The following is a 15,509-nucleotide window of genomic DNA, read 5'->3' as shown; positions in this document are numbered from 1 at the left end:
GTTCTACCCGTCACTGACAGTTTGATGTTTTATCGGGTTGTTTAACAGCTGTCAAAAATGCGATAATGGAGTCGATTTATATTACAAACGTGTTTATTTTAAACTATCGCCACACAAACGGGATGGATTAGTCAGGAAATAATGGTCAGTTGGTTAAAAAAGAATTCTTTAAAAAAACCGAAATCACATTGCCTACAAATCCCACGCTTTTTCTCATTACTTTTTTTAACCAAACACTCACCAATCTCCCCACACATACACTCTTCGTTCAATTTACTCAACACCACAATTAAGTTTAATTTTTTTATTAAGAGTTTTATAAATTTTAGGGTGCGAACATATCCCAATTGGAACGAGATATTGGTTCTGAACAATTCCCTTCCAACGAACACTACTTTGGATTAGTAAATGTAAGGATTTATTTTCCAATTTTAAAGTTAAATTAAACTTGCTAAAACGCTTATTTATTCATTCAAACATGGTTAGCAATACGGTATTTAAAAAACAAATGTTTGAAAGTAAATTATTTGGATTGAAAGAGTGATATTTACCTATCTTTATGTAATCTTTAAAATGGTTTATTAAAATTGATAACAATTTATTTAAACGTAAGTAATTAGGTTTTAGTAATTATTTTTAATTTCTTTTTATTTTCAGAACGGTACTCATTTAAAGGAGTTATTAATTTTTATTTTTCATAAATCTGATAATTCAGTATTTAAATAACCTGTATTTGAACAGGTTAAAAGTATGATTACTTAAAGTGGTATGTTTGAATGTAATAAATAAGTGGTTTTATACCAAGTAAAGACAGCAATTAGAATTTTAGTTTTTAATTTCAATGGACAGAACATTTCATAATCAGAAATGTCTCTTTTAAAGGACAAGTGTGAACATATTAATGTGAAAACTTGTTTTATTAGAGAATGTTAATTCAAATGTAATAATGCAATCAAATTAATATCTATTAGTAATAATTCGCATTGAATTCTGTCTAATATAGAAGTTGGTTATTACACAAAAAATTATTCTTAGTAAGGTGATGTGAATTTTATATTGTGTTTGTATTCATATAAAAATTAATTTATACTTTGATAACAAAGCAATTGTTGTACAAATTGGATTTTTTCCTTTGGATATTGCTTGGAGGAAAAATCAAGGAAAGAAGAATTATTGTTATAAAAAAGAAATCTTTAGATTCTTTGAATAAAGTACATTTATATAGAAAAAAAGTTGTCAGCTGGGTACACCTCTAGATGAAAAAATAGCACAGATCTGCAAAAAAACTGGATGTTGATTGTTCTTAGATGGCTGATAATCATTTTTGAAGTAATTTTCTGCATAGAATCAGAAATGGCCCATCACGTCGGTATTTTAAGATAGTTGAGGTTATGTACAAAAAAATGGCTTTTTTTGGCTACTTTTGAAGTTATATGTGAGATGCACAACATTATTTTGCTGTATTCTATCTATTTCATCATATAGTACTATCCTTACCCTCTCAAATGGTGTTGTACAACTTTTCTATTAAGTTATAGCCATTTTAAAATGACATAATGAGTTGGAACCCAGCTTATGGATCGGTACTGTCAGATGCAGGAGACACGCCAGTCTGAATTTTGTTTTGAATTTAACTTTTATGCCATGTCTTTTGCTTATGTTTTATTCTATATATTGTGCCAGAAATGACCAGCAATAATCCGCTAGTATAGATGTGGATCATTTCCTTCCATTTCCATTTAAATTGTCAGGAAACCAATGTAAATGAGAGCGCAAATAGTGCAACTTCATGCTCATGTCACAACCTGTCACAATTTTGCATCACAGGCGACTAGCACCTTAAAATTAGCAGCTTTATTATTGCCTAAGAAACCATCGATACTTTCTTTGAAGCTAGTCCAAGCATTTCAGTCATCCGAAATCACAACATTTTCAAAATTAATAGTTTTCATCAATTCTCGCATTTTTGCCTCAATGAATATCTCTTCTTTTATTTTGGCAACATTCAAGTTGGAATATTTATTTACAAGGTACTTAAAGCAAGCACCATTTTTATTATTACACGCTTTTACGAATTGCGTCATTATTCCTAATTTGATATAAACTTTTTCACATTAATCAATGCATCTTTGCCAATTTTTTTTTAACATAGTATCCTATCTCTGCTATCTCATAACCCTACACAACATGGATATTTTGTAAAACCTCACTGTTGTCCAAGAGGCTTGCCAGTAATTTTCAAATCTCCACATATATTCCATTTTTGGTGTTTATATTTAATAGTTTCAAGAATAGTTTTAACATTGTCATATGGTTCTTTTAAGTATACAGAATGAGCAATAGGCAAGGAAATGTATTGATTGGAGTTATACAGAAAAATTGGTTTTATCAACTTCTTTTAGAGAAACCATTCAATTGACAAGGTCATATAACAGTCCACGTTTTTGCACGAGTTTTATTCCAAAAAAAAAATGAAGAGGAAGATGATGAGGACGTTGAAGACGAGGAATTGTCAACAATCAAAGACGTATTACCATTAGACGAATCTGTCGTAATTTAGATTAGATCAAGTTATTATGATTATTGTCATCAAACACCCTCTGCGTCCAATGTTGGACATAGATCTCCCCTATTCTATTCCATTCGATTGTATTCTGTGCTGTCTGAATCCAATTGTTGGTAATTCTTTTGATGTCTACTTCGTCTGTTCGCTCGCGGTCTCCACTCAAGCAACCTTTTTGTCCACTGCTCATTCTTCATTCGCGCGACATGACCCGCCCAGTTCCACTTAAGCTTTGTCATAATGTTGACCACATCATTTACGCCACTTCTTCTTCATAGGTCTTCATTTCGTATGTAGTCCCTCAGAGTTAGACCCAGGATCGACCTCTCCATTTATCTTTGCGCTACCTTGGACCCTCCTGGCAGTGGCTACCGTTAATGTTAAAGTTTCGGAGCCTTATGTCATAACCGGAAACACGCATTGATTGAAAGCCTTTTCTCTTGAAGATGTCTCTAAGTTTCCTGTAGGCTGTCCATACGAATGTGATCCTTCTGTTTAGTTCGCTTGTTTCATTATCTCTCGATAAACGAACCTCATAGCCAAGATATACATAACTGTCAACCCTCTCAATCTTATTGTTCTGTTGATGTTAGAGTTGGAAACAAGATTTATCATAAATTTTGATTTCTCCTCATTGATATTTAATCCGACTCTTGCACACACCTCCTTTAAGTCGTTCAAAATTAGTTTAATCTCTCTAAGGCTATCTGATATAAGAACTATATCGTCCCCGTAGCGCAAATTACTTAAACATTTGCAATCAATGTTTATGTCTTTTTGGGTACAATCCAGTTGTTTAAATGCACTCTGACGACTGTGATGAACAATTTCTGTTCAACAGTGTCTCGCCTTGTTTTACTCACAATCAGTATTTTACTACTTTTACTCTCTTCAGTACTTTCATGCAATTTTACCGTCATTGTAGTATTCTTGGAGATGTTATAAATAAGTTTGGTATATCGATAATCGACTCTGCATTCTTGAAGTGCTTGCCAAACTGCCATCAACTCAATTTAAATTAAATTTTATAAATACCTCTAAATACCCATCTTGGGTAAATACCCCCAAGTATATATCCAGGAAATATACCCTTGAAAATAAATACCCGGGTATTTAACAACACTGGTTATAATAAACATAGCTACCACCTTCAGAACAGAACTGAATAAATAAATTTTTCTCGATGTCCATACCAAGAAAACATAGTACCAGGAGCACGGAGATTTCTCTCATTTAGTCGTGAACCTAGCAATTCAGATTACAGTTTGGTTGCTAAGTAATTACGCCTATCTCATACCGGGTTCAGTGTTCAACTTCAAGGGTAATAAATAATAACTTATTAAGGAGAAATCGTGCAGCACATTTCAATAGCGCATTTTGAAGAGAAAGGATAGTACCGAATGGTGTAGTAGATACAATAAAGCAAAAAAATATTTTGCATCCCGTACGTAACTTCAAAAATAGCCAAAAAAGTCATTTTTCTTGTACACAACCTCGGATATCTTAAAATCACAACGTAATGAAATTCTGAACTCGGATTACGATTCTACGCAGAAAATTACTTTGGAAATGACTCTCAGCTCACCGACAACAAAACTTTGCAAATTTGTGTAATCTCAGTTGTTATTGCATTAAATTTTCAACTTGATGCTGAATCGCACTAGAGCACTTATTAATATTGTTAAAAAACTTTTTAGTTAGTTTTTTAATAAATTCGCTGATAGTTTGGACATTTAAGTCTTCATGGAGCTCCTCGTTTCTTACAAACCACGGCGCGTTCGCTAAGATCCGTAGAAGTTTATTTTGTAGGATTTGAATTTTTCTCATGTTTGAAGTTGATGAATTGCTCCAAACTGGGCAGGCGTAAGATACTAGTGGCCTGATGACAGCTTTGTAAAGAAGTAGAGTGCACTCAGTTCGCAGTGGTGATTTTCTGCTGATCAGAGGATACAATTGGCGAAGCCTGGCATATTCTTGGTTGACCTTTGAGTTTATGTGGAGTTCCAAGTAAGGTGGTGATTAAGAAGGACTCCGAGGTATTTAATGGCTTCAACGGTTGCTTTCCACTGTATTTCTTGATCGTTTATAATTATGTAAGGAGCATTTGCTGGCATTGAGCAAAATGCCCCATTTTGATTTCTGGATTTTGTCCACTGACCTTTGAATTATCTCAATTGCAAACATGGCCATTTTGAAGTTTACGTCGGTCGGGATATCATGCATAAAGATGTTGAACAGAGCAGGGGATAAACTACTATCTTGTGGGACGCCTGCAAGTATTGCTTGTGCTGGAGGAGTATCCATTGATGGAGAAAGTTCTCTCCTCCAGGAAGAAGAACAGAATGGCAAGTAAATAGTTGCTTAACCCCGTTTGATTGAGCTTGTATTTTAATCCTTCAATCCAGACAGTATCAAAGGCCCTTGCTACATCCAGCGAAACAACAGCTGTAAACTTTTTAGCCTCGAACCCTTCCTCGATATATTCCGCTACTCTTGCCAGTTGGTAAACCGTGAAGTGTGCCTCTCTAAATCCGTACTGGATGTTTGGGATTATTCTGAGGAGGCTTAACTTACTACAAGAAGAGTTATCTTGTAGTCGATGATGGATGACTCGTTCAAATAGTTTAGATAAGGATGAGAGGAGATTGATTGGGCGATAATTGATTTTGCCTGGCTTTCTGAACATTACGATTTGCGCTATTTTTCACACTACCGGAAAGCAGCCAATTTCCAGACACGAGGTTTGCTATTTTTACCTTTAGTTCTTCTATTGAGATTCTGTCGGTCTCGGTAGTTGCTGAAGTTAATAGATGGGATTCATTATATTGTTGGATTGTGGTCGAAAACAGAATTAGGTAGGTATTTCTTTATACGTCCGTGTTATTTTCCTAGTGGTCTTCCACAAGCCCGGGTCATTTGCTTCAAAGATTTCGATGACTTTTCTATAATTGTTGATTCTATAGGCATCTAGTTCCTGAGAAATTGTATGAGTTAGTCCATTCAGTGTAGTTTTTATTTCTGGGTTACGCGTCTGTTGCCATTCCCGGCGAACCCTCCGATTTTCCTTGATTAGACTAAGATGTTTTAAGGGGGAAGGTTGTAATTGCTTGTAGAATTTCTTTTAAACGGTTTCGTTGAAGAGGCAGCTGCTTCCTTAATGTTTGAAGTCAGTGAGCGGATTTTTGCGTCTAACTCGTTCGGAGTAGCTAAATTCTTGATTATTCAGCGAGTCTCCAAACTCTGCCCAGTTGATGAATCCATTGATCAGCTTAGGAATTTTAGGTTTGTATTCAGGTGCTTTGCAAGGGTGATGATTACTGGCAAATGATCCGAGTTTAATTACACACAGATTTAACTGGATGGTAAAATTTTTGGTTATTACTATATCTAAAATATCCGGTTGGGTTGGGTTGGGTAGAAGGGACTATCCCTTCTATACAGAAAGTAAGTAAAATCAGATTCAGTCCCGATGCATTATCTGCTCTGCATCCCCATAGTTTATTCTTGCTGTTAAGATCTCCTATAAGTAGGGTAGGTATAGAGCTACTCAACATTGAACTTATGTCAGTTTCTAGTAGTTTTTTGTTAGGTTGTTTGTATTCACATATGATATTGAGTTGAGTTGTTTGTTTGCATTAATTATTGCCGTTACTTCAATAGCGGTGGTTTTACAGCTAAATTGATGGTGTTAAATTTGTCTTTTAATTATAATCGCCACCCCTCCGCAAGCTGTGGCTGAAAGCCCATCTGCTCTATATACATTATATCCTGCTATTTGCAAAGTACATCAATCTGATAGCGAGTCAAAAACGCAATAAGAAGAGTTCGTTGTTTTTTAATACAATTGGCGTTGAAATTCAGGATGGTTAGGTTCTGTATGTTTGTTAGATTAGTCGTGAATTAAATGTGGTTAATTACGAATGTTTTCATTTGTGATATTGGGAAACAAGGAAATCTTTAAGATAGGAGAGGATGGTAGATAGGAGAGGTGCCTGTGATTCTGAGGATTGTTGTTGGTTTGGTTGATTCTTTACTTGAGCTGGAGCAGGTGTGCTTTTTACTGTCGATGCGTAGCTCTTGATATTAGTCTTTGTTTGAGATATTGCTTGTGAGCTCTGGGTTCTTTGCGCAAGATGGACTGAAGTTGTTTGACGATGGTATTTGTTCTGATATTCGATGTGAATTTTACACCCTCGATAGCTTGCTGGATGATCTTGGCCACAATTGGTACATTTAGGTGGATCAGCTTGAAGTTTTTTGCAATTAGTGTGGTTGTGATTTTCACCGCATTTGACGCACATTAGCTAGGGCTCATTGAGCAGTAATTTTTCGTATGTCCATATCGTTGGCAATTATTAATTTGTAAGACAACGATTCGATATAAATAAAAAAGGTTTTATTGCTCAAAAGTACATATAATAGCATTTTTTTCACGATATTTTAAAAATAATATCGTCCTAATACCTCCATAAAGTGGAGGCCTTGGCGAGCAATACACATATAAGTCTTTCAAAGAAGTTTTCGGACACTCTTCCCAGTATATCTTGCGAAATTCCAGCGATACAGCGCCTTACAGATCTGGACGATATTCCAAGCGCAGCAGCATGTTTTCGCGCAAATCGGGTTGAAGATTGCTCAATTGAGGCTCTTACTGCCGTAATGTTTTCGTGTGTTCTCACACTTTTAGGTCGCCCAACGGGTTTTGTAGGAACTGCAGATCCTGTCGCCCTTACATTATTGATCCATTTCCGAGTGGTTTTAGGTTTTAAGCCCTCTGTATCGCCACAACACTTTCCCCGTTTTTAAAGAACGTTTCCACAACAAAGCCCCATTGCTCACTTGACTTCGGCATGGTGGATATTGATAACGGTATTGTTCCCCCTACCTAATGGCACTTGCCCCACCCTTCTATTCGGTCTGGGCGCCCTACAGTGATTTTTTGAAACTATTGACTGCATTCTGCCCCAGCCTGTATAAATGTTTGGAATGTTGGACATAACATAGTGGAACTGCAAACACAAGGAAGTGCTGACGGAAATGAACATACATAAAGTAGGTGTATGTGTGCACTCTAGAACTAAGAACAGGGTGAAATGGAATTGCTTTTTTTAAGTTATTAACACTATGTTCTTTAAATCTGAATTGTGCAGCGAGCGGTCGAGCTTGAAAGTTAAAATTTGTTACAGTTGCTGCTTGGATATCCTTAAATGCACTCTATTTATTATTAGCTACATTGGTCTATCTTAAACAGGATGTTTAAAAATGAACTGTTTTTCCATATTTATAACCTATTATGAAAATTTGAGAAAATATGTGATTAAGCATTACTGATGATTTAAAAAAGAAAACTATAAATAATTCCTAATCAAAATTCAAATATCTGAAATTGTGCTTTGTGCATAAGTGAATCCGATTTACGAATTCGGTTCTAATGTCGGCAGAGATATTTCGAAAGCTTTCCCTTATTCTATTCTTCATATCCTCGTTGAAATATTAGCTTACACTTGGCTTTTGACTAGTGATGGAACGAATAATGATTTTGCGAAAAGCCGGATATTCGGCTAGATATCCGGCATATCTATCCGGACATTATGGTTATAATTTCTGGTGCATTTCTGAAGTGATACCCTATATTGCCACATTATTACGATATTTAAATAAAAATTAAATTAATAAGAAAGCTGATAAGATATGTCAACTTATTTGGATCCAAGATACAAAATGAATGTTTTTGATACTGATTTAACCAACGAACCAACTCTAAAAAAAGGATACTTTAATTGATAATTGGCGATATTTCCACAAGGATCCTTGAAGAAATGAATTTTATAGCGAATTTTGAAAATTATCGATGAAAATTGCAACATCAAATTTTTTCAAAAGTTCAAATTCTATTTTCTCAAAAACTAAAAGTTATTTTTCAAAATGGGTTAATTCATTGGAAAGGGGATACTTTGCGAAATTTTCATACTCATATTCCAAGAACTGGATTTTATACGAATTTTTAAAACTTAATCGGCGAAAATTACAAAATTCAAAAAAATTGTCGATCATTTCTAAAATTTATTTCTCAAGAACTGAAAGCGATTTTTCAAAACGGCTTTTTGCATTAAAAAGGGGCTATTTTAATTAATAATTGGTGATATTTCCATAAAGATCCTTCAAGAAATTAATTTTATAGCGAATTTTGCAAGTTATCAATGAAAATTGCAACATCGAAAATTTTATCAAAACTTCAAATATTATAAGTACGAAGGCTTTCACGGCCGATATTAATTAAACTAAAACTAACACTAGCACTATCACAAGAACTAACACTAGACCTAGAACTAGAATCTTTCGGGTTAAGCCGTGCGTTTTTTGAAAAAATGTTTGACGTTTCGGATGCCATGTTGCAACCTTCTTCAGAAACAAGTTCGAAGTGATTTCGAACACGGCTTAACCCGAAAGATTCTAGTTCTAGGTCTAGTCTTAGTTCTTGTGATAGTGCTAGTGTTAGTTCTAGTTTTAGTTTAATTTCAAATATTGTTTCCTCAAAAATTAAAAGTTATTTTTCAAAATGGATTGGTTCATTGGAACGAGGACACTTTTATTAACACTTTGGGAAATTTTCATACTCATATTCCAAGAAGTGGATTTTATACGAATTTTTAAAACTTAATCGGCGAAAATTGTTAAATTCGGAAAAATTGTCGATTATTTAAAAAATTTATTTATTGCCGGATATCCGTTCCATCACTAGTTTTGACGTATCTATCTCCAAAGGAAGAAGTTGCAGGAGGTTATATCAGGTGATCTTGCTGCATTAATTGTAAATTAATACCACAATTTTTTATATTGTAGTTTTTTCTCGTAATAATGGATGCTTTGTGCTTTTTGGAAATTCCGCTATATGTAATGGTTTTCGGGAAAGTATTGATTTGCAAATTGTTGGTTGTAACATTCCTTTGGTTAGTAAGGTTAAGAATTTGGGTATGATTATGGATAACAGTTTTCGCTATAAGAAGCATGTCTCCAACTGTATATCCAGGGCTTATTATCATCTGAGGATGTTGTTTTCTCATCGACACTACCTTGGTATTCATCTGAAAAATATGTTGTGCGAAGCCTCTGTTTTGTCTCAATTCACTTATTGTACGAGTACAAAACTAGTGTCTTGGGTATATATATGAAATTAGAAAATATAACAGAATATCTTATAAACTGAAGGATTCGGGATGGCTAAATATGTATCATCGTAGGAAAGAGCAGTGTTTGTGCCTATACCATAAAATTATGAACTATGAGAAACCACAGTATCTCTACCAATTGATAACTTTCCGAAATGATGTCCACGGAATAAATACGCGATTTCGCGGAAGACTCGCCACCCTTCTATCGTTTGTCTTTATTTCAGAGGTCATACATATTTCAAATGACTTCGAAATATAATGATGTTTCTGAGTGCTTTCATTATTCGAATTTTTCTCTTTTCGCTGATGACTGTAAAATTTTTGCTAGCATCAGGTCTGCTTCTGACTGTATTCGGTTGCAAGATGACATTGACAGATTTGATTCTTATTGCTCACAAAATTACTTATTTCTAAATCCTGATAAGTGTTGTCAGATCACGTTCAGTAGAAAGAGATATAATGTTAACTTCAAATATATGATAGGTCCGCATTATCTTACTCAATCCTCTTCAGTTAAAGATCTTGGCGTTGTTCTGGATTCTAGACTACTCTATCGCGATCATATTACTTCTATCGTTTCTGAAGCTACTAAGCGCCTAGGATTTATCATTAGGATTTCTCGTCCATTTACAAACGTCCGCTGCATTACTTCTTTATATATGGCATACGTTGCTAGCGGTTTAAATTTCGCTTCAGTAGTATGGAGTCCTGCCTATAATATTTACATCGACCTTATTGAGGGCCTACAGAGAACATTTATCCGTTATCTTGCTCACAAATTTTATCTTCCGTACTGCCCTTATTCCCAAAGATGCCGGGTGTTTGGTCTAAGATCTCTCTGTGGCCGTCGACACAGTACGGACCTATTGTTCCTGTTCAAACTAGTTAATGGAGTTCTCGACGCTCCGGTTCTTTTAGAGCAGATTCACTTTAATGTTCCTTCTTATGCTACTCGATCACCATTTTTGTTCAGACTACCTGCTTCTGGATCTAGTGCGCATGCCGGTTCACCTCTGTTGAGACTGATGCACACTTGCAATGTTTATTGTTTCAATGTTGATTTCTTTTGTAATTCAATGATGTCGTTTAAAAAATCCGTTTTAACTTTAAGTATTTGTCATTAGTTTTTTCTTTGTAAAATTAATTTACTCGATCGAAACACATTCGTTTACCATATTTATATTGATTTCTTGCGGGTGGTGGGGCAGAAAGGAAAAGCAACATAAATTTGTCCTTTCTTATGGTCCTTCTTATTCTGTTTTTCTATCCGTGTAATATCGATGATTATGTGGACCAATCCAGTCTCTGTGTTTATTTTCTTTTCTGCTTCGGGCTTGCTGATTTAATTCCATTTTTTTTATTGTTTCATGCTTTTGATAAATTTTTTAGTTTTTTTTTTTGTTCTCTCTTATGTAGTCTGTTTTCTTTTCTTTTCTTTTATATTATTGTAGTGGACACTTTTTTGGGATTTTTTCCTGTACGTGTCCCGAATATGAATAAATAAATAAAATAAATAAATAAATAATGAGGTGGACGATAATTGTAATAGGTTCTCACTAGGAAGGTTTAAATTTACAAAGAAAAATTCTTGTTTTCTTGAACAATATCTACATGAGGGCAAACGCTGATCTGACATGTTTTGCAATCTTGTTGTTGTATCTAGCTGTTGCTTTGTAATTTTTGGCCGAGTCATGTTTTTCTTTTTTGTTTAGGTTAGTTATAGCAACTATACTAACTAGTACAAGCTGAAACTCGCCTATTTTCTTTTGTGTGTTTTTTTTATACAATTAAGCTTATTTTCTAATAAAGGCATTTATTATTATAACGCAAAAACGCACGGACATTTGGTAGAGGTTTTAAGGCTTTTCTGTACACTCTTCTATAGATTTCTCTCGTTATACCCCTTCGAAATTTTAGCAAATTACTCTGCAAAGTGCAAACATTTTTTCAGTTGCTCCCGTCTTTTACGTGGCATTAAGTCTGGATGTTAGAAAACAAGTGTAGTTTGTCCCTTGCCATTTTTATCTCATAATTAAACCAGTAAACTTTTCACAGAAGTTAATATTGACGGCATTTGTTGACACATCGATAAAACGACGAAACTTATCTTCCATGTCCAACTCATTACAATCATGAAACGTTATTAACCCATTCCGAGTGAATGATTTATATGCTACTTTAATCTTTTTATTGGGTGCACCCAGCCCACTATAGAACAAAAAAGGAGATAAGCCTTGTGATCTGACAGACCTAGTTCAGTAATGACGCAAGACGATTGGCTGAGAGAAAATTGTCTAAACATGCATTAAATTTACTTGGTTGAGAGTTACTGCCCATCAGATTAACGACTTATAAAGATCGCACAAGATCTTTTTATATCTTTAATCAAATAACTTTTTAGACAAATCATCTCTGTTTATCTATAACAGCTATTAAAAATATTGTATGTTTCTTTTTTTCAGTTTGGCAATACGTGTTATAGTAACTCAGTTCTTCAAGCATTATACTTTTGTAAGCCGTTCAGAGAGAAAGTGCTGGAGTACAAAGCGAAAAATAAACGAACGAAAGAGACTCTGCTCACGTGTCTGGCCGATCTCTTTCACAGCATCGCGACGCAAAAGAAAAAGGTCGGTTCGATAGCACCGAAAAAGTTTATCGCGCGATTACGAAAAGAGAAGGAGGAGTTTGACAATTACATGCAGCAGGACGCGCACGAATTCCTCAATTTCCTCATTAATCGGATCAGCGAAATTATCCTCGCCGAACGACAACAGAACTCCACCTCAACGAATGCGACTACGGTGGTCACTACGAACGCGAACGCGAATAATATTAAAACGAAAGCTTCGGGGGAGAATGGTATTATTCATAATCCGCCCGAACCTACTTGGGTTCACGAAATATTTCAGGTAAACATTTTTAATTTAATTTTTATAAAAATAATCTTGGCGGTGTTTTAAATAGGGTATAATGACGAGCGAAACTCGGTGTTTAAACTGCGAGACGGTAAGCAGCAAAGATGAAGATTTCTTCGACCTTCAAGTAGACATTGAACAAAACACTAGTATCTCGCACTGTTTAAAGTGTTTCAGTAATACGGAGACATTGTGTAGTGATAACAAGTTTAAGTGTGATAACTGCAGTAGTTACCAGGAGGCCCAAAAAAGGGTCCGGGTGAAGAAACTGCCCATGATCCTAGCCCTACACCTAAAACGCTTCAAATATATGGAACAGTACAACAGGCACATCAAAGTTTCGCATAGAGTTGTATTTCCGTTAGAGTTACGACTTTTTAATACGGTGAGTAAATCGGATAAATCGACTCTGTTAAATAAATCTTAAACGAAATTCCCTTAGTCCGATGATGCTGTAAATCCAGACAGACTGTACGACCTAATAGCTGTGGTTATTCACTGTGGAAGCGGTCCAAATAGAGGGCATTATATCAGTATAGTAAAGAGTCACGGGTTTTGGCTTCTTTTTGATGATGATCAAGTAGATGTAAGTATCCAAAATATATTAATTAAATGAACTTAATGATAATAAAATAAAAATAGAAAATTGATGCATCAACAATAGAAGATTTTTATGGTTTGACGTCCGACACGCAAAAATCATCGGAAACCGGTTACATTCTGTTCTATCAGTCTCGAGAGAGTTTATGAACTTTGCTTAATCCAGAGGCAGCGGTAACTTGTTGTGTTAATTCGACAAGAACGGGGGCCGGAAAGACGAAGAATTGGGGACTGAGGTGGAAACGATTCGCGCAGAAACCCAAGAAAAAGATCCGATGAACGGTTTTTTTATTTTTCTATAGTCCAAAGAAAAAAGTCTAAATCTAGGAAAGATGTCCTTTATAATGTTCTGCCATATTTTTAAAAAAAAGTTATTTTCGTTCGTTCCTACTAATGAAACTATGGGGGGTAAAAAAATAAAAAAATTTGGTGTTTATATTTTATTTTTAAAGTGTTTCGAATTGTGCCAAAATTGTGCGAAAAAATAGGAAGATATTCGACCGGCCGGTTTTGTAAATTGTGTATATTTTCTTTTAAAACAAAAACTTTATTATTTATAGATTCACTTATGTGATAGTAATTTTATTTCGCTCTACGAATTGTTATTTTTTATATAAAGAAATGTACAAAGTTATAAAAATATTTATTTAAGTAGTATTATGTTCGACATTGAATGTAAAAAAGAAAAAAAAAGTAACCACTATGATTCTGATTGTATATTATATATACCGATTAAAACACGATCGGATTTGGCCAATTCCTCTGCCAGTTGTGACTTTCTTTTTTCTGTTTTATAAAACGATTAATTTAATTAATTTGTATTATTTAAAAAAAATCACTGCTAAGCAGGCTCCTTTCTATTATTTTTTACTGTGTACATATTCATATAATTAGATATATATTATACATATGAAGGAAAATATAATGAATAAGGAACAGATTTTCATTTTTAATATGTATTATAATAATATATCCTTTTCTCTTGTACAGTAAATTCAGCAATAAAAATGTGCACGTTGAATTTTAGAAATACTATGTTTTATTACATTTTTTCTATCCAAACATATTTTAGACAATTCTACATTTAACTATTTTAATTCGTGGTGGAACGGATAGTTACCAAATATGCGGATATTAACCCTTTGTGTCCCGACGGTACTTTAAAGTACTGGTAGTTTCACACACTTATTCATCCACATGCGAGGTTAGAAGTTTAGTGAAAAGTGGTGATGTTGAATTTTGTTGTTCAAAAAGGTATCTCTTTGATAAATGGTTATTAGGTGTGATTATTACAGATCATTTTAAAAAGAAAGTATTGAGTTTTAATTTAAAATAAGTCTCATTTCTTAATTTCATAAACACAGCTTCCAGGAATTTTTAAATTAGCATCTTTTTTAACTCTTTTAAATGTAAGTGTTGTATCAACATTTTTTTTTTTAATATTTTTCCAATCCAACCCAACAATTATTATACATCATTTTAAAGAGAAAGCTTTGAGCTTCCTTAATTTCAATAAATACGGCTTCCAGGAATTTTTAAATTAGCATCTTTTTTGCCACTTTTAGGTTATATGAAAATGTAAGTTTTGTTTCAACATTTTTTTTCTCCATATTTTTCCAATCCAACCCAACAATTATTATACATCATTTTAAAGAGAAAGCTTTGAGCTTTAATTTAAAATAAGTTTCATTCCTTAATTTCAATAAATGCGACTTCAAGGAATTTTTAAATTAGCATCTTTTTTGTCACTTTTAGGTTATGCGAAAATATAAGTTTTATTACAACTTTTTTTTTTTTATATTTTTCCAATCCAACCCAACAATTATTATACATATTATATATATTATATACATAAAGAGAAAACTTTGAGCTTTAATTTCGAATAAGTCTCATTCCTTAATTTCAATAAATACGGCTTCCAAGAATTTTTAAATTAGCATCTTTTTGACACTTTTAGATTATACGAAAATATTAGTTTTAACACAATACTCTTTTTCTTAAAATTTTTCTAATTCAACCCAACTATTATTATACATCGATTTAAACAGAAAGCTTTAAGCTTCAATTTAAAATAAGTTTCACTTCTTAATTTCAATAAACACGGCTTCCAGGAATTTTTGAATTAGCATCTTTTTTGAAACTTAGATTAAGCGAAAATAGGGGGATTACATATTTTGCTAAAATTGATTCCAACGGCCTTTACTGTGTGTATTTTGATAACGTTTTAATTCTGTCACAAAGTTTCAAAATTTTTGACTT

General features: G+C 33.8%; 1 protein-coding gene across 1 annotated transcript; it reads left to right on the top strand.

Annotated features, from left to right (window-relative positions):
- The first annotated feature begins 17 nt into the window (after positions 1–17).
- LOC111421414 (Ubiquitin-specific protease 12/46) lies at positions 18–14,280 on the top strand. Its single transcript, XM_023054564.2, has 6 exons — positions 18–144; positions 330–410; positions 12,198–12,644; positions 12,700–13,035; positions 13,093–13,236; positions 13,293–14,280. The coding sequence occupies exons 1-6, from the start codon at positions 142–144 to the stop codon at positions 13,398–13,400; spliced, it is 1,119 nt and encodes a 372-aa protein (XP_022910332.1). The 5' UTR covers positions 18–141; the 3' UTR covers positions 13,401–14,280.
- The last annotated feature ends 1,229 nt before the right edge of the window (positions 14,281–15,509 follow it).

The sequence above is a fragment of the Onthophagus taurus genome, chromosome 11, assembly GCF_036711975.1.
Source record: "Onthophagus taurus isolate NC chromosome 11, IU_Otau_3.0, whole genome shotgun sequence".
Classification (NCBI taxonomy): Eukaryota; Metazoa; Arthropoda; class Insecta; order Coleoptera; family Scarabaeidae; genus Onthophagus; species Onthophagus taurus.
This window is presented reverse-complemented; position numbering and strand designations above follow the sequence as displayed.

Excerpts from the sequence above, each read along its gene's own strand:
- LOC111421414 (XM_023054564.2), top strand. Across the intron at positions 411-12,197 it reads ACTACTTTGGATTAGTAAAT|TTTGGCAATACGTGTTATAG; the intron begins GTAAGGATTTAT and ends TCTTTTTTTCAG. Across the intron at positions 13,237-13,292 it reads TTGATGATGATCAAGTAGAT|AAAATTGATGCATCAACAAT; the intron begins GTAAGTATCCAA and ends AAATAAAAATAG.